At 47.4% G+C, this 27,226-nt stretch overlaps 1 protein-coding gene across 12 annotated transcripts in view; it reads left to right on the top strand.

Annotated features, from left to right (window-relative positions):
* The window catches only part of LOC129833964 (BAH and coiled-coil domain-containing protein 1), a 217,364-nt gene that overhangs the window by 169,375 nt on the left and 20,763 nt on the right, over window positions 1–27,226 (top strand). For 11 of the 12 annotated variants that reach the window (XM_055898776.1, XM_055898777.1, XM_055898769.1 and 8 more), the window contains 5 exons: window positions 452–565; window positions 5,742–5,862; window positions 9,484–9,733; window positions 17,367–17,576; window positions 23,741–23,914. In XM_055898776.1, the coding sequence (XP_055754751.1) occupies window positions 452–565; window positions 5,742–5,862; window positions 9,484–9,733; window positions 17,367–17,576; window positions 23,741–23,914 (869 nt within the window). The remainder of the gene's footprint in view (window positions 1–451; window positions 566–5,741; window positions 5,863–9,483; window positions 9,734–17,366; window positions 17,577–23,740; window positions 23,915–27,226) is intronic. The other variant, XM_055898770.1, reaches the window with a different exon arrangement.

Raw genomic sequence — 27,226 nt, 5'->3', positions numbered from 1 at the left:
CAACGAGTCATTTACTATTCTCCTATACATTATCCTTCACCATGTGTTTTACTATCATCCTATACATTATCCTCAACATGTACTTCACTATTCTCCTATACATTATCCTTCAACATGCACTATTCTCCTATACATTACCTGTCACCTCTTTGAAAATAAGTGTTTTAACTCTCATGTGTTATCCTATGGGGTCAAAACCATATCTTGTTAAAACATTTAAAGAACTCAAACTCTCCTTTACCCATGACTACCTCCTAGTCTCATGGTGTGATACTTCCCTAGTCTCCTAATCACTCCTTTAACTGATTTCTAAAAGCAGCCCACAAAACAAACTGATGACATGACACTCCCTTTCTATCTCCTGAAGGATTCCTTCCTTCCTTCTCCAGTTTATCTGGTTCTGTGCTCAAATACAGTATCTTAGTGTTCTCATGAGCGTGTGTGTCTACAGGAAGGAGGAAACACCTCGCAGCCCTGCTCGTAGAGGACCGGGGCGGCCCAGGAAACGTAAATCAACCCCCGCCGCTGGCCCAGGCTCTTCCTCTGAGACCCAGAGAAAAGTCAAGTGAGTGTGTGTGTGTGTGTGTGTGTGTGTGTGTGTGTGTGTGTGTGTGTGTGTGTGTGTGTGTGTGTGTGTGTGTGTGTGTGTGTGTGTGTGTGTGTGTGTGTGTGTGTGTGTGTGTGTGTGTGTGTGTGTGTTGTAAGGCTCATCTCCCTGCCTGACCATAGCCCAAACACACTGATAAGCCTCCTACATATCACTGTAATCCAGGAGACTCATGCCATCAACAGGAAATGGGAGAACCCAGCTGACCCCTTCAAGGAAGTCCAGTTTAACCTAATCTTAACCTAATCAGCACAGAGACTAAATTGTATTACAGTTTAATCCACATCGGTGGTATGTGTGTGTGTGGGCGCCTCCTTCCTTACCCTGTTTGTGCGTGTGGATGTTTTAAGTGTATGCATTCTTTTCAAGATGTCATCTGTGTAGTGTGTGTGTGTTCTGTACATGCGTATGTGTGGTTGGGTGTGTTGTGTCCATCCACATACTGTCTGGGAGTGCCTCTGTGTGACTGTGTTCCATTGTATTCCTCTGTCCACGTATCTCAGACAGTTTCCGCCCAGCTAATTTAAAACCTGAATGGCATTACTGTGGGCCAGAGGAGGGCCAGGAGGGCTGGGGGCCAGGAGGGCTGGCGGGAAAGAGAGGGGCCAGGAGGGCTGGCGGGAAAGAGAGGGGCCAGGAGGGCTGAGGGGGCAGGAGGGCTGAGGGGAGGGGGCAGGAGGGCTGAGGGGAGGGGGCAGGAGGGCTGGGGGGGCAGGAGGGCTGAGGGGGCAAGAGGGCTGGGAGGGCTGAGGGGGCAGGAGAGCTGAGGGGGCAGGAGGGCTGAGGGGAGGGGGCAGGAGGGCTGAGGGGGCAGGAGGGCTGAGGGGAGGGGGCAGGAGGGCTGGGGGGGCAGGAGGGCTGAGGGGAGGGGGCAGGAGGGCTGGGGGGGCAGGAGGGCTGAGGGGGCAAGAGGGCTGGGAGGGCTGAGGGGGCAGGGAGAGCTGAGGGGGCAGGAGGGCTGAGGGGAGGGGGCAGGAGGGCTGGGGGGGCAGGAGGGCTGAGGGCTGGGGGGCAGGAAGGCTGAGGGAGAAGGAGGGCTGGGGGTGCTGGAAGAAGGAGGGCTGGGGGTGCCTTGTGGTGCTGGAAAACCTTGGTAGAGCATGGGTGGAGTAGGCCTTGTGGTGCTGGAAAACATTGGTAGAGCATGGGTGGAGTAGGCCTTGTGGTGCTGGAAAACCTTGGTAGAGCATGGGTGGAGTAGGCCTGGTGGTGCTGGAAAACCTTGGTAGAGCATGGGTGGAGTAGGCCTTGTGGTGCTGGAAAACCTTGGTAGAGCATGGGTGGAGTAGGCCTTGTGGTGCTGGAAAACCTTGGTAGAGTATGGGTGGAGTTTTTAATAAATAAGTGGGTAGCTCATAATTGTTATCCAAATTCTGAAATAAAATATGAATAATACATTAATATTAATAATTAATCTGGATGTGGGTGTTATTGCTCGTCCCAGGGAAACACAGAAACTAAAATGGTTCCCACAAACGTCAGCCGCCCATATCTTTATTTTGCTATGTCGGTGTGTAAATGCTCATTGGTGGTATCCAGATTGGAGTGTGTGTGTGTGTGCCTGTGTGTGTGTGTGTGCATACATGTGTTTGTGTGCTTGTGTGTACATGTATACATCTGTGTGTGCATCCATGTGTGTGTGTGTTTGCGTCTACTCGTATGTGTGTACATCTGTGTGTGTGAGTGTGTGTCTCTGTGTTGTCAATTTTTCAATTAGTGCTGTCATCAATGTCCATATGGAAGCCTTGGAGAGGCTTAGTGCCACCCCAGAGCAGCCAACAGTTCTATTCCCTCCCTCCCGTTTCTGGGCAGCATTCCATAGTGCTCCCAGCTCTCCCACTGCGATGTCAACTCTACTCTCCTTCCGCCTGTGTACCCCTGCCCCCTTCCCTCACATTCTCCCCTCCAGTCCTCCCCTACCCCTCGCCCAGCCAGGGCCGCACAGGGACACTGATGCCCTGTGACAGTGACACCAGAAATGAAAGGGCAGTAGGCGGCAGGGCCTACAGCGAAGGGATGGATGGAGGGAGGGGGAGATGGAAGGATGGATGGAGGGACGGGAAGATGGAGGGTGGAGAGGGAGATGGAAGGGGAGATGGAGATGGAGGGGAATGACTGGTCTCCAGTTACAGTAATGTCTCCATGACTGGTCTCCAGTTACAGTAATGTCTCCATGACTGGTCTCCAGTTACAGTAATGTCTCCATGACTGGTCTCCAGTTACAGTAATGTCTGCATGACTGGTCTTCAGTTACAGTAATGTCTCCATGACTGGTCTCCAGTTACAGTAATGTCTCCATGACTGGTCTCCAGTTACAGTAATGTCTCCATGACTGGTCTCCAGTTACAGTAATGTCTCCATGACTGGCCTCCAGTTACAGTAATGTCTGCATGACTGGCCTCCAGTTACAGTAATGTCTCCATGACTGGTCTCCAGTTACAGTAATGTCTGCATGACTGGTCTTCAGTTACAGTAATGTCTCCATGACTGGTCTCCAGTTACAGTAATGTCTCCATGACTGGTCTCCAGTTACAGTAATGTCTCCATGACTGGTCTCCAGTTACAGTAATGTCTCCATGACTGGCCTCCAGCTACAGTAATGTCTCCATGACTGGTCTCCAGTTACAGTAATGTCTCCATGACTGGTCTCCAGTTACAGTAATGTCTCCATGACTCGCCTGCAGTTACAGTAATGTCTCCATGACTGGTCTCCAGTTACAGTAATGTCTCCAGTTACAGTAATGTCTCCATGACTGGTCTCCAGTTACAGTAATGTCTCCATGACTGGTCTCCAGTTACAGTAATGTCTCCATGACTGGCCTGCAGTTACAGTAATGTCTCCATGACTGGCCTCCAGTTACAGTAATGTCTCCATGACTGGTCTCCAGTTACAGTAATGTCTCCATGACTGGTCTCCAGTTACAGTAATGTCTCCATGACTGGCCTCCAGTTACAGTAATGTCTCCATGACTGGTCTCCAGTTACAGTAATGTCTCCATGACTGGCCTCCAGTTACAGTAATGTCTCCATGACTGGTCTCCAGTTACAGTAATGTCTCCATGACTGGCCTCCAGTTACAGTAATGTCTCCATGACTGGTCTCCAGTTACAGTAATGTCTCCATGACTGGTCTCCAGTTACAGTAATGTCTCCATGACTGGCCTCCAGTTACAGTAATGTCTCCATGACTGGTCTCCAGTTACAGTAATGTCTCCATGACTGGCCTCCAGTTACAGTAATGTCTCCATGACTGGCCTCCAGTTACAGTAATGTCTCCATGACTGGCCTCCAGTTACAGTAATGTCTCCATGACTGGCCTGCAGTTACAGTAATGTCTCCATGACTGGCCTCCAGTTACAGTAATGTCTCAATGACTGGCCTCCAGTTACAGTAATGTCTCCATGACTGGCCTGCAGTTACAGTAATGTCTCCATGACTGGCCTGCAGTTACAGGAACGTGGGTGTTCTTGAATGGGACATGGTGCAGACAGGGACAGATTGGCCCAATGTTGTGTTACATAGGAGGGCTATGTAAAACCAATTTCCTTTGGTAGAGTTGCTTGGGCATTTTTGTGGTGCTGGCTGTTCTGATTGGACTGTGTGTGTGTGTGTGTGTGTGTGTGTGTGTGTGTGTGTGTGTGTGTGTGTGTGTGTGTGTGTGTGTGTGTGTGTGTATGCCTGTGTGCCTGTGTGTGTCTGTATCTGTGTGTTTGTGTGTGTGTTTATCTCTGTGAGTGTGTATGCGTGTGTTGGTGCGTGTGTGTGTGTGTGTTTATCTCTGTGAGTGTGTATGAGTGTGTATGCGTGAGTGTGTGTGTGCACGTGTGTGTGTACCAACTAGAAGCTGCAAATCAACTGTGTTTAATTAGTCAGTGTGGGGCTGTGTGCTTCTTCACCCTGCCAGTCCTCTGAGGGAAGGGGCTCTGTCACATTGTTTGTCAGCGTGTGAGGGAGGGAAGGGATTGAAGGGGTCCGCCTCTCAGGGACAGCTCACACTTCTGCCACCACTGCCATTCTCCTGTCAATCACTCACACACACACACACACACACACACACACACACACACACACACACACACACACACACACACACACACACACACACACACACACACACACACACACACACACACACACACACACACACACACACACACACACACACACACACACACACACACAGACAGCCCTGCATCACGTCTAGTCTATCTCTCTCTCTCTCCCTCCATCCATCTCTCTCCCTCCCTCTCTCTCTCCCTCCCTCCTTTTCTCCTTGCTATAACAGATGTACTTCAATGTGCACGTATAAAGTAAAAGCACACACACAGTCAGTTTGTCACATTTTTACCTGCCACATATTACAGACACACATGGACTGAGGCACATGTGCTATTCTAGCCCGTGTAATGATGTCATCAGAGGACTTACAGCACAGCGTAATAGAGATTTCCCTTTGAACTCCGAAAGGTTTTGAGCCGGCGATCCACAATCCTGATTAGGCCGCTGCTAACTCTCCCAGTCGACGTGACTGATGGCATGGCTAAGGCTGTGCACACAGTAGGAGAGGGGAAGTTCATCTTTTGTTTGAGTACGGCCTGGCTCGCATCTGTGTGGTCGCCGGGCAGGTTTCCAGGGGGATATTCAAGGGCATTTTCCCTCTGCTTCTAAACCAGCCCTGTGATGTTGCTACTCTGTAGGGGGAGAGGAGCTGCTAGCCGCACTGATATGGAAATGGAAACTGGAGAGCTATGATATTCAACTGCCAGAACAATAGAAGCCGCATTTAAATGCAGAACGTGCCTTCAGACCATTCAGTGATTCCCTGTATCTTTCAAAGCGTCTCTCTGTGCTTGTATAGGCCAGGGGGAACTCCCTTGATAACGCGTTACGGCTTCTTATCCAACACTGGCCTCCAACAATCCCAGGTTCGCCCCGTTAGATCCCAATTTTTCAAGCGTGCCGGTTTGGGGGTTTGGGAGAGCAGGGCTCCGGGGTTTTGTCTGCTTCTGTTGGTCAGCTATAACAACCCACAGAGAGGTGACTCAACCCCTCCTTTCCCCTCTGGTCTTCCTCGCTTTCATTCCACCTCTCTTCTTCTTCCTCTAATGAATGCTCTCCCGTGTTTTGACTGGCAGGTCGTTAGGGGCGGGACTTGGCCTGTCGCCCGAGGACCTGCTGGGAGGAGGGGGCGGGGACGCCCAGAGGAAGAAGAAGAAGCTGTCCAATCGGGGCTTTGAGCGGCTCGGCGCGGCAGAGGTCAGGGTTCTTCAGTTGTATCTCTTTGTCCTCTATCCCTCCAGAACAGCTACACACTCTGTAGAAAACCCTTATAGTTACTGGACACTTCTGTGAGCCCTCCATACAGTATTCTACCATTACTGCTATGTAGCCTGCTAGCCTTTGTGTTACACCGTATGCTATGTTAGCCACTATGCTAGTTGTCATGTAAATATAGTATGTTGTGTGATCTATGTTTACCCTGATAGCCAATAGGCTAAATTAAAGTGTGAGTGTTTTGTACACACTTTGTTTCCATTTTAATTGACACATTTCTAGTCATTAGAATCAGTGGCGGCTGGTGGGAGGAGCTATAGGAGGACGGGCTCATTATAATGGCTGGAATGGAATACATGGAACATGTGGTTTCCATATGTTTGATGTGTTTGATGCCGTTTCATTTATTCCATTCCAGCCATTACAATGAGCCCGTCCTCCTATAGCTCCTCCCACCAGCCGCCACTGATTCTAATGACTAGAAATGTGTCAATAAAAGAAGAAACAAAGTGTGTACAAAACACTCACATTTTCATTTTTAATTTGAAACTCTAAAGAGTCAAATTCCCAGCTCTCCATGTTAATATATTTTTCATTTGTGGATCTTCATCTGTCTCATCTGTCTGTGAGCTGAACTGAGCTCTGTCCCTCTGGCTGTCTGTGTGCTGAACTGAGCTCTGTCCCTCTGGCTGTCTGTGTGCTGAACTGAGCTCTGTCTCTCTGGCTGTCTGTGTGTTGAACTGAGCTCTGTCCCTCTGGATGTCTGTGTGCTGAACTGAGCTCTGTCTCTCTGGCTGTCTGTGTGTTGAACTGAGCTCTGTCCCTCTGGCTGTCTGTGTGCTGAACTGAGCTCTGTCTCTCTGGCTGTCTGAGCTGAACTGAGCTCTGTCTCTCTGGCTGTCTGTGAGCTGAACTGAGCTCTGTCTCTCTGGCTGTCTGTGAGCTGAACTGAGCTCTGTCTCTCTGGCTGTCTGAGCTGAACTGAGCTCTGTTTCTCTGGCTGTCTGTGAGCTGAACTGAGCTCTGTCTCTCTGGCTGTCTGTGTGCTGAACTGAGCTCTGTCTCTCTGGCTGTCTGAGCTGAACTGAGCTCTGTTTCTCTGGCTGTCTGTGAGCTGAACTGAGCTCTGTCTCTCTGGCTGTCTGTGAGCTGAACTGAGCTCTGTCTCTCTGGCTGTCTGTGAGCTGAACTGAGCTCTGTCTCTCTGGCTGTCTGAGCTGAACTGAGCTCTGTTTCTCTGGCTGTCTGTGAGCTGAACTGAGCTCTGTCTCTCTGGCTGTCTGTGAGCTGAACTGAGCTCTGTCTCTCTGGCTGTCTGTGAGCTGAACTGAGCTCTGTCTCTCTGGCTGTCTGAGCTGAACTGAGCTCTGTTTCTCTGGCTGTCTGTGAGCTGAACTGAGCTCTGGCTGTCTGTGAGCTGAACTGAGCTCTGTCCCTCTGGCTGTCTGTGAGCTGAACTGAGCTCTGTCTCTCTGGCTGTCTGTGAGCTGAACTGAGCTCTGTCTCTCTGGCTGTCTGAGCTGAACTGAGCTCTGTTTCTCTGGCTGTCTGTGAGCTGAACTGAGCTCTGGCTGTCTGTGAGCTGAACTGAGCTCTGTTTCTCTGGCTGTCTGTGAGCTGAACTGAGCTCTGGCTGTCTGTGAGCTGAACTGAGCTCTGTCCCTCTGGCTGTCTGAGCTGAACTGAGCTCTGTCTCTCTGGCTGTCTGTGTGCTGAACTGAGCTCTGTCTCTCTGGCTGTCTGTGTGCTGAACTGAGCTCTGGCTGTCTGTGAGCTGAACTGAGCTCTGTCCCTCTGGCTGTCTGAGCTGAACTGAGCTCTGTCCCTCTGGCTGTCTGTGAGCTGAACTGAGCTCTGTCTCTCTGGATGTCTGAGTTGAACTGAGCTCTGTCCCTCTGGCTGTCTGTGTGCTGAACTGAGCTCTGTCCCTCTGGCTGTCTGTGTGCTGAACTGAGCTCTGTCCCTCTGGATGTCTGTGAGCTGAACTGAGCTCTGTCTCTCTGGCTGTCTGAGCTGAACTGAGCTCTGTTTCTCTGGCTGTCTGTGAGCTGAACTGAGCTCTGTTTCTCTGGCTGTCTGTGAGCTGAACTGAGCTCTGGCTGTCTGTGAGCTGAACTGAGCTCTGTCCCTCTGGCTGTCTGAGCTGAACTGAGCTCTGTCTCTCTGGCTGTCTGTGAGCTGAACTGAGCTCTGTCTCTCTGGCTGTCTGTGTGTTGAACTGAGCTCTGTCCCTCTGGCTGTCTGTGTGCTGAACTGAGCTCTGTCTCTCTGGCTGTCTGTGTGTTGAACTGAGCTCTGTCTCTCTGGCTGTCTGTGAGCTGAACTGAGCTCTGTCTCTCTGGCTGTCTGTGTGTTGAACTGAGCTCTGTCCCTCTGGCTGTCTGTGTGCTGAACTGAGCTCTGTCTCTCTGGCTGTCTGTGAGCTGAACTGAGCTCTGTCCCTCTGGCTGTCTGAGCTGAACTGAGCTCTGTCTCTCTGGCTGTCTGAGCTGAACTGAGCTCTGTCTCTCTGGCTGTCTGAGCTGAACTGAGCTCTGTCTCTCTGGCTGTCTGTGAGCTGAACTGAGTTCTGTCCCTCTGGCTGTCTGTGAGCTGAACTGAGCTCTGTCCCTCTGGCTGTCTGTGTGTTGAACTGAGCTCTGTCTCTCTGGCTGTTTGTGAGCTGAACTGAGCTCTGTCTCTCTGGCTGTCTGAGCTGAACTGAGCTCTGTCCCTCTGGCTGTCTGTGCTGAACTGAGCTCTGTCCCTCTGGCTGTCTGTGTGCTGAACTGAGCTCTGTCCCTCTGGCTGTCTGAGCTGAACTGAGCTCTGTCCCTCTGGCTGTCTGTGTGTTGAACTGAGCTCTGTCCCTCTGGCTGTCTGAGCTGAACTGAGCTCTGTCCCTCTGGCTGTCTGTGTGTTGAACTGAGCTCTGTCTCTCTGGCTGTCTGTGTGCTGAACTGAGCTCTGTCCCTCTGGCTGTCTGTGTGCTGAACTGAGCTCTGTCCCTCTGGCTGTCTGAGCTGAACTGAGCTCTGTCCCTCTGGCTGTCTGTGCTGAACTGAGCTCTGTCCCTCTGGCTGTCTGAGCTGAACTGAGCTCTGTCCCTCTGGCTGTCTGTGTGTTGAACTGAGCTCTGTCCCTCTGGCTGTCTGTGTGCTGAACTGAGCTCTGTCCCTCTGGCTGTCTGTGTGCTGAACTGAGCTCTGTCCCTCTGGCTGTCTGTGCTGAACTGAGCTCTGTCCCTCTGGCTGTCTGTGTGCTGAACTGAGCTCTGTCTCTCTAGCTGTCTGTGTGCTGAACTGAGCTCTGTCCCTCTGGCTGTCTGAGCTGAACTGAGCTCTGTCCCTCTGGCTGTCTGTGAGCTGAACTGAGCTCTGTCCCTCTGGCTGTCTGTGAGCTGAACTGAGCTCTGTCCCTCTGGCTGTCTGTGTGCTGAACTGAGCTCTGTCCCTCTGGCTGTCTGTGTGTGGCAGCTGTGTCCGGAGGTGTAACAGTCTCTCTCTCTCTGTTCTCTATTTATCTTTCTGTTCTCTCTCACTCCATCTCTCTCTCTATTTATCTTTCTGTTCTCGCTCCCCCGTTCTCCGCTTTCTCTCATCTCTCTTCTCTCTGTTCTCATAGATAAAAGTGCATGGCAGCAGAAAGAGTGTCCTCAGCTCCAAGCTGGCCCGTGACGTGGCCCATCAGCAGCTCAGACAGCACAAGGCCCAGGGCGGGAAGAGGACTGGGATGGGGGCGGGACCACGGGATAAGGAGGAGGCGGCCTCTGCGGCTAGTTCTGCCCCCAAGCACCATGGACATCGAGGCCAGGCCACCTCCAAGGCTGAGTCCAGACGAATCATCAACGAGTCCGGCGGTCAGAGTGACACAGGTAAGAATCATGGTGATTGATTTCATTTGTAACCTTTGGAGTTTTCTCACTATGTTGTGTTTCAGTTATGTGACGGACTGTGACGTTATTTAGACATGGCAGTGGTGTCATATGATGTGGAGAGAGAAACACTACCATAGACAGAAACACTACTATAGAGAGAAACACTACTATAGAGAGAAACACTACTATAGAGAGAAACACTACCATAGAGAGAAACACTACCATAGAGAAACACTACTATAGAGAAACACTACTATAGAGAAACACTACTATAGAGAGAAACACTACTATAGAGAAACACTACTATAGAGAAACACTACTATAGAGAAACACTACCATAGAGAAACACTACTATAGAGAGAAACACTACTATAGAGAAACACTACCATAGAGAAACACTACTATAGAGAGAAACACTACTATAGAGAAACACTACCATAGAGAGAAACACTACCATAGAGAGAAACACTACTATAGAGAGAAACACTACTATAGAGAGAAACACTACCATAGAGAGAAACACTACCATAGAGAAACACTACCATAGAGAAACACTACCATAGAGAAACACTACTATAGAGAGAAACACTACTATAGAGAAACACTACCATAGAGAGAAACACTACCATAGAGAAACACTACTATAGAGAGAAACACTACTATAGAGAGAAACACTACTATAGAGAGAAACACTACTATAGAGAGAAACACTACCATAGAGAGAAACACTACCATAGAGAAACACTACTATAGAGAAACACTACTATAGAGAAACACTACTATAGAGAGAAACACTACTATAGAGAAACACTACTATAGAGAGAAACACTACTATAGAGAGAAACACTACTATAGAGAGAAACACTACCATAGAGAGAAACACTACCATAGAGAAACACTACCATAGAGAAACACTACCATAGAGAAACACTACCATAGAGAGAAACACTACCATAGAGAGAAACACTACCATAGAGAGAAACACTACCATAGAGAGAAACACTACCATAGAGAGAAACACTACCATAGAGAGAAACACTACCATAGAGAGAAACACTACCATAGAGAGAAACACTACTATAGAGAGAAACACTACTATAGAGAGAAACACTACTATAGAGAAACACTACTATAGAGAAACACTACCATAGAGAGAAACACTACCATAGAGAGAAACACTACCATAGAGAGAAACACTACCATAGAGAGAAACACTACCATAGAGAGAAACACTACTATAGAGAGAAACACTACTATAGAGAGAAACACTACTATAGAGAGAAACACTACTATAGAGAGAAACACTACTATAGAGAGAAACACTACTATAGAGAGAAACACTACTATAGAGAGAAACACTACTATAGAGAGAAACACTACCATATAGAGAAACACTACCATAGAGAGAAACACTACCATAGAGAGAAACACTATCATAGAGAAACACTACCATAGAGAGAAACACTACCATAGAGAAACACTACCATAGAGAAAGACTACCATAGAGAAACACTACTATATAGAGAAACACTACTATAGAGAAACACTACTATAGAGAAACACTACTATAGAGAAACACTACCATAGAGAAACACTACAATAGAGAAACACTACCATAGAGAAACACTACCATAGAGAAACACTACTATAGAGAAACACTACTATAGAGAAACACTACTATAGAGAAACACTACTATAGAGAAACACTACCATAGAGAAACACTACCATAGAGAAACACTACCATAGAGAAACACTACTATAGAGAAACACTACCATAGAGAGAAACACTACTATAGAGAAACACTACCATAGAGAGAAACACTACCATAGAGAAACACTACTATAGAGAAACACTACTATAGAGAAATACTACCATAGAGAAACACTACCATAGAGAGAAACACTACCAGAGAGAAACACTACCAGAGAGAAACACTACCATAGAGAGAAACACTACCATAGAGAGAAACACTACCATAGAGAAACACTACCATAGAGAAACACTACTATAGAGAGACACTACTATAGAGAAACACTACTATAGAGAAACACTACCATAGAGAAACACTACCATAGAGAGAAACACTACCATAGAGAAACACTACCATAGAGAAACACTACTATAGAGAGAAACACTACTATAGAGAGAAACACTACTATAGAGAAACACTACTATAGAGAGAAACACTACTATAGAGAAACACTACCATAGATAAACACTACCATAGAGAAACACTACTATAGAGAGAAACACTACTATAGAGAGAAACGCTAGTATAGAGAAACACTACTATAGAGAAACACTACTATAGAGAAACACTACTATAGAGAAACACTACCATAGAGAAACACTACCATAGAGAAACACTACTATAGAGAGAAACACTACTATAGAGAAACACTACTATAGAGAAACACTACTATAGAGAAACACTACCATAGAGAAACACTACCATAGAGAAACACTACTATAGAGAAACACTACTATAGAGAAACACTACTATAGAGAAACACTACCATAGAGAAACACTACTATAGAGAGAAACACTACTATAGAGAAACACTACTATAGAGAAACACTACTATAGAGAAACACTACTATAGAGAAACACTACTATAGAGAGAAACACTAGTATAGAGAAACACTACTATAGAGAAACACTACTATAGAGAAACACTACTATAGAGAAACACTACTATAGAGAAACACTACCATAGAGAGAAACACTAGTATAGAGAAACACTACTATAGAGAAACACTACTATAGAGAAACACTACTATAGAGAAACACTACCATAGTGAAACACTACTATAGAGAAACACTACCATAGAGAAACACTACTATAGAGAGAAACACTACTATAGAGAAACACTACTATAGAGAAACACTAGTATAGAGAAACACTACTATAGAGAAACACTACCATAGAGAAACACTACTATAGAGAAACACTACTATAGAGAAACACTACTATAGAGAAACACTACCATAGAGAAACACTACCATAGAGAAACACTACCATAGAGAAACACTACTATAGAGAGAAACACTACTATAGAGAAACACTACCATAGAGAAACACTACTATAGAGAAGCACTACCATAGAGAAACACTACTATAGAGAGAAACACTACTATAGAGAAACACTACTATAGAGAAACACTACCATAGAGAGAAACACTACTATAGAGAGAAACACTACTATAGAGAAACACTACTATAGAGAGAAACACTACTATAGAGAGAAACACTACTATAGAGAAACACTACTATAGAGAGAAACACTACCATAGAGAAACACTACTATAGAGAAACACTACTATAGAGAAACACTACTATAGAGAGAAACACTACTATAGAGAGAAACACTACTATAGAGAAACACTACTATAGAGAGAAACACTACTATAGAGAAACACTACCATAGAGAAACACTACCATAGAGAAACACTACTATAGTGAGAAACACTACTATAGAGAGAAACACTACTATAGAGAGAAACACTACTATAGAGAGAAACACTACTATAGAGAGAAACACTACCATATAGAGAAACACTACCATAGAGAGAAACACTACCATAGAGAGAAACACTACCATAGAGAAACACTACCATAGAGAGAAACACTACCATAGAGAAACACTACCATAGAGAAAGACTACCATAGAGAAACACTACTATATAGAGAAACACTACTATAGAGAAACACTACTATAGAGAAACACTACTATAGAGAAACACTACCATAGAGAAACACTACTATAGAGAGAAACACTACTATAGAGAGAAACACTACTATAGAGAAACACTACTATAGAGAAACACTACTATAGAGAAACACTACAATAGAGAAACACTACCATAGAGAAACACTACCATAGAGAAACACTACTATAGAGAAACACTACTATAGAGAAACACTACTATAGAGAAACACTACTATAGAGAAACACTACTATAGAGAAACACTACCATAGAGAAACACTACCATAGAGAAACACTACCATAGAGAAACACTACTATAGAGAAACACTACCATAGAGAGAAACACTACTATAGAGAAACACTACCATAGAGAGAAACACTACCATAGAGAAACACTACTATAGAGAAACACTACTATAGAGAAATACTACCATAGAGAAACACTACCATAGAGAGAAATACTACCATAGAGAGAAACACTACCAGAGAGAAACACTACTATAGAGAAACACTACCATAGAGAAACACTACTATAGAGAAACACTACCATAGAGAAACACTACTATAGAGAAACACTACCAGAGAGAAACACTACCATAGAGAGAAACACTACCATAGAGAGAAACACTACCATAGAGAAACACTACCATAGAGAAACACTACCATAGAGAAACACTACCATAGAGAAACACTACCATAGAGAAACACTACCATAGAGAAACACTACCATAGAGAAACACTACCATAGAGAAACACTACCATAGAGAGAAACACTACTATAGAGAAACACTACCATAGAGAAACACTACTATAGAGAAACACTACTATAGAGAAACACTACTATAGAGAAACACTACTATAGAGAAACACTACCATAGAGAAACACTACTATAGAGAGAAACACTACTATAGAGAGAAACACTACTATAGAGAAACACTACTATAGAGAAACACTACTATAGAGAAACACTACAATAGAGAAACACTACCATAGAGAAACACTACCATAGAGAAACACTACTATAGAGAAACACTACCATAGAGAAACACTACCATAGAGAAACACTACCATAGAGAAACACTACCATAGAGAAACACTACCATAGAGAAACACTACCATAGAGAAACACTACCATAGAGAAACACTACCATAGAGAAACACTACCATAGAGAAACACTACCATAGAGAAACACTACCATAGAGAAACACTACCATAGAGAAACACTACCATAGAGAAACACTACCATAGAGAGAAACACTACTATAGAGAAACACTACCATAGAGAAACACTACTATAGAGAAACACTACTATAGAGAAACACTACTATAGAGAAACACTACTATAGAGAAACACTACCATAGAGAAACACTACTATAGAGAGAAACACTACTATAGAGAGAAACACTACTATAGAGAAACACTACTATAGAGAAACACTACTATAGAGAAACACTACAATAGAGAAACACTACCATAGAGAAACACTACCATAGAGAAACACTACTATAGAGAAACACTACTATAGAGAAACACTACTATAGAGAAACACTACTATAGAGAAACACTACTATAGAGAAACACTACCATAGAGAAACACTACCATAGAGAAACACTACCATAGAGAAACACTACTATAGAGAAACACTACCATAGAGAGAAACACTACTATAGAGAAACACTACCATAGAGAAACACTACTATAGAGAGAAACACTACCATAGAGAAACACTACTATAGAGAGAAACACTACTATAGAGAGAAACACTAGTATAGAGAAACACTACCATAGAGAAACACTACTATAGAGAAGCACTACCATAGAGAAACACTACTATAGAGAGAAACACTACTATAGAGAAACACTACTATAGAGAGAAGCACTACCATAGAGAAACACTACCATAGAGAAACACTACTATAGAGAAACACTACTATAGAGAAACACTACTATAGAGAGAAACACTACTATAGAGAGAAACACTACTATAGAGAAACACTACTATAGAGAGAAACACTACTATAGAGAAACACTACCATAGAGAAACACTACCATAGAGAAACACTACTATAGTGAGAAACACTACTATAGAGAGAAACACTACTATAGAGAGAAACACTACTATAGAGAGAAACACTACTATAGAGAAACACTACTATAGAGAAACACTACTATAGAGAGAAACACTACTATAGAGAGAAACACTACTATAGAGAGAAACACTACTATAGAGAGAAACACTACTATAGAGAAACACTACTATAGAGAGAAACACTACTATAGAGAAACACTACCATAGAGAAACACTACCATAGAGAAACACTACTATAGAGAAACACTACTATAGAGAGAAACACTACTATAGAGAAACACTACTATAGAGAAACACTACTATAGAGAAACACTACTATAGAGAAACACTACCATAGAGAAACACTACTATAGAGAAACACTACTATAGAGAGAAACACTACTATAGAGAAACACTACCATAGAGAAACACTACCATAGAGAAACACTACTATAGAGAAACACTACTATAGAGAAACACTAGTATAGAGAAACACTACTATAGAGAAACACTACCATAGAGAAACACTACTATAGAGAAACACTACCATAGAGAAACACTACCATAGAGAAACATTACTATAGAGAGAAACAATAGTATAGAGAAACAATACTATAGAGTAACACTACTATAGAGAAACACTACTATAGAGAAACACTACTATAGAGAAACACTACCATAGAGAAACACTACCATAGAGAAACACTACTATAGAGAGAAACACTACCATAGAGAAACACTACCATAGAGAAACACTACCATAGAGAGAAACACTACCATAGAGAAACACTACTATAGAGAAACACTACTATAGAGAAACACTACCATAGAGAAACACTACTATAGAGAGAAACACTACTATAGAGAAACACTACTATAGAGAAACACTAGTATAGAGAAACACTACTATAGAGAAACACTACCATAGAGAAACACTACTATAGAGAAACACTACTATAGAGAAACACTACTATAGAGAAACACTACTATAGAGAAACACTACCATAGAGAAACACTGCTATAGAGAGAAACACTACTATAGAGAGAAACACTACCATAGTGAAACACTACTATAGAGAAGCACTACCATAGAGAAACACTACTATAGAGAAACACTACCATAGTGAAACACTACTATAGAGAAACACTACTATAGAGAAACACTACTATAGAGAAACACTACCATAGAGAAACACTACTATAGAGAGAAACACTACCATAGAGAAACACTACTATAGAGAGAAACACTACTATAGAGAGAAACACTACTATAGAGAAACACTACTATAGTGAAACACTACTATAGAGAAACACTACTATAGAGAAACACTACTATAGAGAAACACTACCATAGTGAAACACTACTATAGAGAAACACTACCATAGTGAAACACTACTATAGAGAAACACTACCATAGTGAAACACTACTATAGAGAAACACTACTATAGAGAAACACTACTATAGAGAAACACTACTATAGAGAAACACTACTATAGAGAAACACTACCATAGAGAGAAACACTACTATAGAGAAACACTACCATAGAGAAACACTACCATAGAGAAACACTACCATAGAGAAACACTACTATAGAGAGAAACACTACTATAGAGAGAAACACTACCATAGAGAGAAACACTACCATAGAGAAACACTACCATAGCCCACCTACAATATTAATAATACAATATGGCTGCCCTCTAGTTAAGTTATTAGACCTACATTGTCCATTCTAGTGTTGTATTTCTATCTCTATGGTGTGTACCGATCTGAGTCACGGCACCAATGTAACCGGCCGGCTGGTGCTGTACTCTTACTCTGTGTGTGCTCTCTCTCTCTCTCAGCAGCCAGTGCAGACAGCGGGGGCCAGGAGGGCTGGACGGGGAACACGCTGATGATGCGTGGGGGCAGGAGGAAAGGGATGGGGGGAGCTCTCGGGGTCCAGGGGTCCGCACGGCTGCAGCAGCCCAGGGCCAGGGTCCTCCGAGCCAGGAGTCAGGAAGCCATGGAGGGGGGAGAGACCTCCCCTACAGAGAGTGAATCCTCCGACCAGGGTGAGTGTGCTGAGGTGACTGGGTGGAGGGGGAGAGACCTCCCCTACAGAGAGTGAATCCTCCGACCAGGGTGAGTGGGCTGAGGTGACTGGGTGGAGGGGGGAGAGACCTCCCCTACAGAGAGTCAATCCTCCGACCAGGGTGAGTGGGCTGAGGTGACTGGGTGGAGGGGGGAGAGACCTCCCCTACAGAGAGTCAATCCTCCAACCAGGGTGAGTGGGCTGAGGTGACTGGGTGGAGGGGGGAGAGACCTCCCCTACAGAGAGTGAATCCTCCGACCAGGGTGAGTGGGCTGAGGTGACTGGGTGGAGGGGGGAGAGACCTCCCCTACAGAGAGTGAATCCTCCGACCAGAGTGAGTGGGCTGAGGTGACTGGGTGGAGGGGGGAGAGACCTCCCCTACAGAGAGTGAATCCTCCAACCAGGGTGAGTGGGCTGAGGTGACTGGGTGGAGGGGGAGAGACCTCCCCTACAGAGAGTGAATCCTCCGACCAGGGTGAGTGGGCTGAGGTGACTGGGTGGAGGGGGAAGGGGTAAGAGGGAGACAGGGACAGATAAGGTTGGATGAGGGGGACAGGGAGACAGGGTGGCTCTCTTCTCCAGCCAGGTCAGGTACTCAGTACACTGTACCCTCCACTCAGCTGTGCCCTGTACCCTTCACTCTGTACCCTTCACTCAGCACACTGTACCCTCCACTCAGCACACTGTACCCTCCACTCAGCACACTGTACCCTTCACTCAGCACACTGTACCCTCCACTCAGCACACTGTACCCTCCACTCAGCACACTGTACCCTTCACTCAGCACACTGTACCCTCCACTCAGCACACTGTACCCTCCACTCAGCACACTGTACCCTCCACTCAGCACACTGTACCCTTCACTCAGCACACTGTACCCTCCACTCAGCACACTGTACCCTCCACTCAGCACACTGTACCCTCCACTCAGCACACTGTACCCTTCACTCAGCCCACTGTACCCTCCACTCAGCACACTGTACCCTCCACTCAGCACACTGTACCCTTCACTCAGCACACTGTACCCTCCACTCAGCACACTGTACCCTCCACTCAGCACACTGTACCCTTCACTCAGCACATTGTACCCTCCACTCAGCACACTGTACCCTCCACTCAGCACACTGTACCCTCCACTCAGCACACTGTACCCTTCACTCAGCACACTGTACCCTCCACTCAGCACACTGTACCCTCCACTCAGCACACTGTACCCTCCATTCAGCACACTGTACCCTTCACTCAGCACACTGTACCCTCCACTCAGCACACTGTACCCTTCACTCAGCACACTGTACCCTCCACTCAGCACACTGTACCCTCCACTCAGCACACTGTACCCTCCATTCAGCACACTGTACCCTTCACTCAGCACACTGTACCCTCCACTCAGCACACTGTACCCTCCACTCAGCACACTGTACCCTTCACTCAGCTGTGCCCTGTACCCTTCACTCTGTACCCTTCACTCAGCACACTGTACCCTCCACTCAGCACACTGTACCCTCCACTCAGCGCACTGTACCCTCCACTCAGCACACTGTACCCTCCACTCAGCACACTGTACCCTCCACTCAGCACACTGTACCCTTCACTCAGCACACTGTACCCTTCACTCAGCACATTGTACCCTCCACTCAGCACACTGTACCCTCCACTCAGTACACTGTACCCTCCACTCAGCACACTGTACCCTCCACTCAGCACACTGTACCCTCCACTCAGCACACTATACCCTCCACTCAGCACACTGTACCCTCCACTCAGTACACTGTACCCTCCACTCAGCACACTGTACCCTCCACTCAGCACATTGTACCCTTCACTCAGCACACTGTACCCTCCACTCAGCACACTGTACCCTTCACTCAGCACACTGTACCCTCCACTCAGCACATTGTACCCTTCACTCAGCACACTGTACCCTCCACTCAACACACTGTACCCTTCACTCAGCACACTGTACCCTCCACTCAGCACACTGTACCCTCCACTCAGCACACTGTACCCTCCACTCAGGACACTGTACCCTTCACTCAGCTGTGCCCTGTACCCTTCACTCTGTACCCTTCACTCAGCACACTGTACCCTCCACTCAGCACACTGTACCCTCCACTCAGCACACTGTACCCTTCACTCAGCTGTGCCCTGTACCCTTCACTCTGTACCCTTCACTCAGCACACTGTACCCTTCACTCAGCACACTGTACCCTCCACTCAGCACACTGTACCCTTCACTCAGCACACTGTACCCTTCACTCAGCACACTGTACCCTCCACTCAGCACACTGTACCCTTCACTCAGCGCACTGTACCCTCCACTCAGCACACTGTACCCTCCACTCAGCACACTGTACCCTCCACTCAGCACACTGTACCCTCCACTCAGCACACTGTACCCTCCACTCAGCACACTGTACCCTCCACTCAGCACACTGTACCCTTCACTCAACACACTGTACCCTTCACTCAGCACACTGTACCCTCCACTCAGCACACTGTACCCTCCACTCAGCACACTGTACCCTCCACTCAGCACACTGTACCCTCCACTCAGCACACTGTACCCTTCACTCAACACACTGTACCCTTCACTCAGCACACTGTACCCTTCACTCAGCACACTGTACCCTTCACTCAGCACACTGTACCCTCCACTCAACACACTGTACCCTCCACTCAGCACACTGTACCCTCCACTCAGCACACTGTACCCTCCACTCAGCACACTGTACCCTTCACTCAGCACACTGTACCCTCCACTCAGCACACTGTACCCTCCACTCAGCACATTGTACCCTTCACTCAGCACACTGTACCCTCCACTCAGCACACTGTACCCTTCACTCAGCACACTGTACCCTCCACTCAGCACATTGTACCCTTCACTCAGCACACTGTACCCTCCACTCAACACACTGTACCCTTCACTCAGCACACTGTACCCTCCACTCAGCACACTGTACCCTCCACTCAGCACATTGTACCCTTCACTCAGCACACTGTACCCTCCACTCAGCACACTGTACCCTTCACTCAGCACACTGTACCCTCCACTCAGCACATTGTACCCTTCACTCAGCACACTGTACCCTCCACTCAACACACTGTACCCTTCACTCAGCACACTGTACCCTCCACTCAGCACACTGTACCCTCCACTCAGCACACTGTACCCTCCACTCAGCACACTGTACCCTCCACTCAGCACACTGTGCCCTCCACTCAGCACACTGTACCCTCCACTCAGGACACTGTACCCTTCACTCAGCTGTGCCCTGTACCCTTCACTCTGTACCCTTCACTCAGCACACTGTACCCTCCACTCAGCACACTGTACCCTCCACTCAGCACACTGTACCCTTCACTCAGCTGTGCCCTGTACCCTTCACTCTGTACCCTTCACTCAGCACACTGTACCCTTCACTCAGCACACTGTACCCTCCACTCAGCACACTGTACCCTTCACTCAGCACACTGTACCCTTCACTCAGCACACTGTACCCTTCACTCAGCACACTGTACCCTTCACTCAGCACACTGTACCCTCCACTCAGCACACTGTACCCTCCACTCAGCACACTGTACCCTTCACTCAGCACACTGTACCCTTCACTCAGCACACTGTACCCTCCACTCAGCACACTGTACCCTCCACTCAGCACACTGTACCCTCCACTCAGCACACTGTACCCTCCACTCAGCACACTGTACCCTCCACTCAGCACACTGTACCCTCCACTCAGCACACTGTACCCTTCACTCAACACACTGTACCCTTCACTCAGCACACTGTACCCTCCACTCAGCACACTGTACCCTCCACTCAGCACACTGTACCCTCCACTCAGCACACTGTACCCTCCACTCAGCACACTGTACCCTTCACTCAACACACTGTACCCTTCACTCAGCACACTGTACCCTTCACTCAGCACACTGTACCCTTCACTCAGCACACTGTACCCTCCACTCAACACACTGTACCCTCCACTCAGCACACTGTACCCTCCACTCAGCACACTGTACCCTCCACTCAGCACACTGTACCCTCCACTCAGCACACTGTACCCTCCACTCAGCACACTGTACCCTCCACTCAGCACACTGTACCCTTCACTCAGCACACTGTACCCTTCACTCAGCACACTGTACCCTCCACTCAGCACACTGTACCCTTCACTCAGCACACTGTACCCTCCACTCAGCACACTGTACCCTTCACTCAGCTGTGCCCTGTACCCTTCACTCTGTACCCTTCACTCAGCACACTGTACCCTCCACTCAGCACACTGTACCCTCCACTAAGTGTGGAAGGCACCTCTGACCTGTCATCAAGCTGGTAAACAACCTTCTTCATTAGACAACTACTTCTATAGAGGACAGGATGCATCTACAGTCATATCACATTGTCTTATGCACTCTATACACAAGTTAGGGAATAAAACACACACACACACACGCACACACACACGCACACACACACACTCACACACACACACGCACATTCACACGCACACACACACACACACACACTCACACACACACACACACACGCGCCCCCGTGTGAGTTTTGTTAATTTGTTAATCCATCTGAAAGTGATCCCTGTCAGTGTTCAGAGGTGAGTGAGAACGTGTTGATGAACGCCTCGTAAATGACGAGTGGGGTCGGCAGTGCGCGGACACCCGACACCTCTGCTGTGTGTGTGTGTGTGTGTGCGTGTGTGTGTGTGTGTGTGTGTGTAAGAAGCTAGGCCACAGCTGCGTACAGCTGCCTGTGAGAGGCTCTGACAAGCCATGGAGACAAACAGGCTGGACCACAGTGCAGTTACAGGCTACAGAGACACACACACACACACCACGTGCACACACAAATATGCATGCAAACCCACACACACACACACACACACACACACACACACACACACACACACACACACACACACACACACACACACACACACACACACACACACACACACACACACACACACACACACACACACACACAGACAGACAATCAGTCAGAGCTCAGTACTCCAGACACACTTCAGGTCCCAGCCCCAGAGAACAACAGTCAGGGCTCAGTACTCCAGACACACTTCAGGTCCCAGCCCCAGAGAACAAGAGTCAGAGCTCAGTACTCCAGACACACTTCAGGTCCCAGCCCCAGAGAACAAGAGTCAGGGCTCAGTACTCCAGACACACTTCAGGTCCCAGCCCCAGAGAACAAGAGTCAGGGCTCAGTACTCCAGACACACTTCAGGTCCCAGCCCCAGAGAACAAGAGTCAGGGCTCAGTACTCCAGACACACTTCAGGTCCCAGCCCCAGAGAACAAGAGTCAGAGCTCAGTACTCCAGACACACTTCAGGTCCCAGCCCCAGAGAACAAGAGTCAGAGCTCAGTACTCCAGACACACTTCAGGTCCCAGCCCCAGAGAACAAGAGTCAGAGCTCAGTACTCCAGACACACTTCAGGTCCCAGCCCCAGAGAACAAGAGTCAGAGCTCAGTACTCCAGACACACTTCAGGTCCCAGCCCCAGAGAACAAGAGTCAGAGCTCAGTACTCCAGACACACTTCAGGTCCCAGCCCCAGAGAACAAGAGTCAGAGCTCAGTACTCCAGACACACTTCAGGTCCCAGCCCCAGAGAACAAGAGTCAGGGCTCAGTACTCCAGACACACTTCAGGTCCCAGCCCCAGAGAACAAGAGTCAGGGCTCAGTACTCCAGACACACTTCAGGTCCCAGCCCCAGAGAACAAGAGTCAGAGCTCAGTACTCCAGACACACTTCAGGTCCCAGCCCCAGAGAACAAGAGTCAGAGCTCAGTACTCCAGACACACTTCAGGTCCCAGCCCCAGAGAACAAGAGTCAGAGCTCAGTACTCCAGACACACTTCAGGTCCCAGCCCCAGAGAACAAGAGTCAGAAGCTCCTGGTATCTCATCATTATGATGGTTATTTGTTTTCCTCCAGGAAGACAACAAGATAACGAGGTCATTGCTAAATGTTAGAATGTACAAAACAAGTTTTGGGGAAATACAAGCCTCTAAATGCTTTCTAATGATAAGCAGAGGAAGTCTGTTGGAGGAAGTAGACAGGCTGGATTTAGACACAGTGCTATGTCTGTTGTTCTCTCTTTAGAAGACGAAGAAGAGGAAGGAAGTTATGACAGTGACGAAGGACAAGACATCAAAGCACAACCCTCCCGAGACGTCTCTTCATGCTCCACTGTGACTGGTCCATCCCCCTCGTCTGTCGTCAAGCTGGAGGCCAATCAGAAAGCCCGGAACAAAAAAGAGAGGCAGGAGCTTTACGGTAAGAAGACAGGCTTGGTGTGTGTGTGTGTGTGTGTGTGTGTGTGTGTGTGTGTGTGTGTGTGTGTGTGTGTGTGTGTGTGTGTGTGTGTGTGTGTGTGTGTGTGTGTGTGTGTGTGTGTGTGTGTGTGTGTGTGTGTGTGTGTGTGTGTGTGTGTGTGTGTGTGTGTGTGTGTGTGAGAGAGAGAGTTACGCTACTTAATTTCTGTCACCAAAATGAAGAATCTCAATAACATTGGTCAGCTTTGACATGTTTACAATGTTTACTAAATATTTGTCATACACAAATACTGATGCTCACAAGGTACATGGTACTATAAACATCTAAATCCCCTAAAATATATATATATTATAATTATAATCATCTCCAGGAGAAGCATCTGTTTTGTTTTAGTCTGTGGGGTCGTTACTGGTCTACAATCTTGTCTAATTCCTGATTGAGAGAAAAGAGAGAAAAGAGAAAGGAACACTGGTTCAGGACTGATAATATACATTATCTGTTAGTCGGTACCACATCAACTTTTAGTTCCTACCTTACAAATTCAGAGAGCACATTGACTCCCCTATCACTGCCTCTCTACACTCGTACCTGTCTATCACTGACTCTCTACACTCGTACCTGTCTATCACTGCCTCTCTACACTCGTACCTGTCTACCACTGTACCTCTACACTCATACCTGTCTACCACTACCTCTCTACACTCGTACCTGTCTATCACTGCCTCTCTACACTCGTACCTGTCTACCACTGTACCTCTACACTCGTACCTGTCTACCACTGTACCTCTACACTCATACCTGTCTACCACTGACCCTCTACACTCATACCTGTCTACCACTGCCCCTCTACACTCATACCTGTCTACCACTGCACCTCTACACTCGTACCTGTCTACTACTGACCCTCTACACTCGTACCTGTCTACCACTGCACCACTGCCCCTCTACACTCATACCTGTCTACCACTGCCCCTCTACACTCATACCTGTCTACCACTGCCCCTCTACACTCATACCTGTCTACCACTGCCCCTCTACACTCGTACCTGTCTACCACTGCACCACTGCCCCTCTACACTCATACCTGTCTACCACTGCACCTCTACACTCGTACCTGTCTACCACTGTACCTCTACACTCATACCTGTCTTCCACTGCACCTCTACACTCGTACCTGTCTACCACTGCCTCTCTACACTCGTACCTGTCTACCACTGTACCTCTACACTCATACCTGTCTACCACTGACCCTCTACACTCATACCTGTCTACCACTGCACCTCTACACTCATACCTGTCTACCACTGCACCTCTACACTCGTACCTGTCTACCACTGACCCTCTACACTCGTACCTGTCTACCACTGCACCACTACACTCGTACCTGTCTATCACTGCCTCTCTACACTCGTACCTGTCTACCACTGCACCTCTACACTCGTACCTGTCTACCACTGCCTCTCTACACTCGTACCTGTCTACCACTGTACCTCTACACTCGTACCTGTCTACCACTGCACCTCTACACTCATACCTGTCTACCACTGATCATCTACACTCATACCTGTCTACCACTGCACCTCTACACTCATACCTGTCTACCACTGCCCCTCTACACTCATACCTGTCTACCACTGCCCCTCTACACTCGTACCTGTCTACCACTGCACCACTGCCCCTCTACACTCATACCTGTCTACCACTGCCCCTCTACACTCATACCTGTCTACCACTGCCCCTCTACACTCGTACCAGTCTACCACTGACCCTCACACTCGTACCTGTCTACCACTGCCCCTGTACACTCATACCTGTCTACCACTGCCCCTCTACACTCATACCTGTCTACCACTGCCCCTCTACACTCATACCTGTCTACCACTGCACCTCTACACTCGTACATGTCTACCACTGTACCTCTACACTCATACCTGTCTACCACTGACCCTCTACACTCATACCTGTCTACCACTGCCCCTCTACACTCATACCTGTCTACCACTGCCCCTGTACACTCATACCTGTCTACCACTGCCCCTCTACACTCATACCTGTCTACCACTGCCCCTCTACACTCATACCTGTCTACCACTGCCCCTCTACACTCGTACCTGTCTACCACTGCCCCTCTACACTCGTACCTGTCTACCACTGCCCCTCTACACTCATACCTGTCTACCACTGCCTCTCTACACTCATACCTGTCTACCACTGCCCCTGTACACTCATACCTGTCTACCACTGCCCCTCTACACTCATACCTGTCTACCACTGCCCCTCTACACTCATACCTGTCTACCACTGCCCCTGTACACTCATACCTGTCTACCACTGCCCCTGTACACTCGTACCTGTCTACCACTGCCCCTCTACACTCGTACCTGTCTACCACTGCCCCTCTACACTCATACCTGTCTACCACTGCCCCTCTACACTCGTACCTGTCTACCACTGCCCCTCTACACTCGTACCTGTCTACCACTGTACCTCTACACTCATACCTGTCTACCACTGCCCCTCTACACTCATACCTGTCTACCACTGCCCCTCTACACTCGTACCTGTCTACCACTGTACCTCTACACTCATACCTGTCTACCACTGCCCCTCTACACTCATACCTGTCTACCACTGCCCCTCTACACTCGTACCTGTCTACCACTGCCCCTCTACACTCATACCTGTCTACCACTGCCCCTCTACACTCATACCTGTCTACCACTGCCCCTCTACACTCGTACCTGTCTACCACTGACCCTCTACACTCGTACCTGTCTACCACTGACCCTCTACACTCGTACCTGTCTACCACTGCCCCTCTACACTCATACCTGTCTACCACTGCACCTCTACACTCATACCTGTCTACCACTGCCCCTCTACACTCATACCTGTCTACCACTGCCCCTCTACACTCGTACCTGTCTACCACTGCCCCTCTACACTCATACCTGTCTACCACTGCCCCTCTACACTCGTACCTGTCTACCACTGTACCTCTACACTCATACCTGTCTACCACTGCCCCTCTACACTCGTACCTGTCTACCACTGCCCCTCTACACTCATACCTGTCTACCACTGCCCCTCTACACTCATACCTGTCTACCACTGCCCCTCTACACTCGTACCTGTCTACCACTGCCCCTCTACACTCGTACTTGTCTACCACTGCCCCTCTACACTCATACTTGTCTACCACTGTACCTCTACACTCATACCTGTCTACCACTGCCCCTCTACACTCGTACCTGTCTACCACTGACCCTCTACACTCATACTTGTCTACCACTGACCCTCTACACTTGTACC

Source organism: Salvelinus fontinalis, chromosome 34, assembly GCF_029448725.1.
Source record: "Salvelinus fontinalis isolate EN_2023a chromosome 34, ASM2944872v1, whole genome shotgun sequence".
Taxonomy (NCBI): domain Eukaryota; kingdom Metazoa; phylum Chordata; class Actinopteri; order Salmoniformes; family Salmonidae; genus Salvelinus; species Salvelinus fontinalis.
The sequence above is the reverse complement of the archived record's forward strand: the minus strand, read 5'-3'. Positions and strand labels throughout refer to the sequence as shown.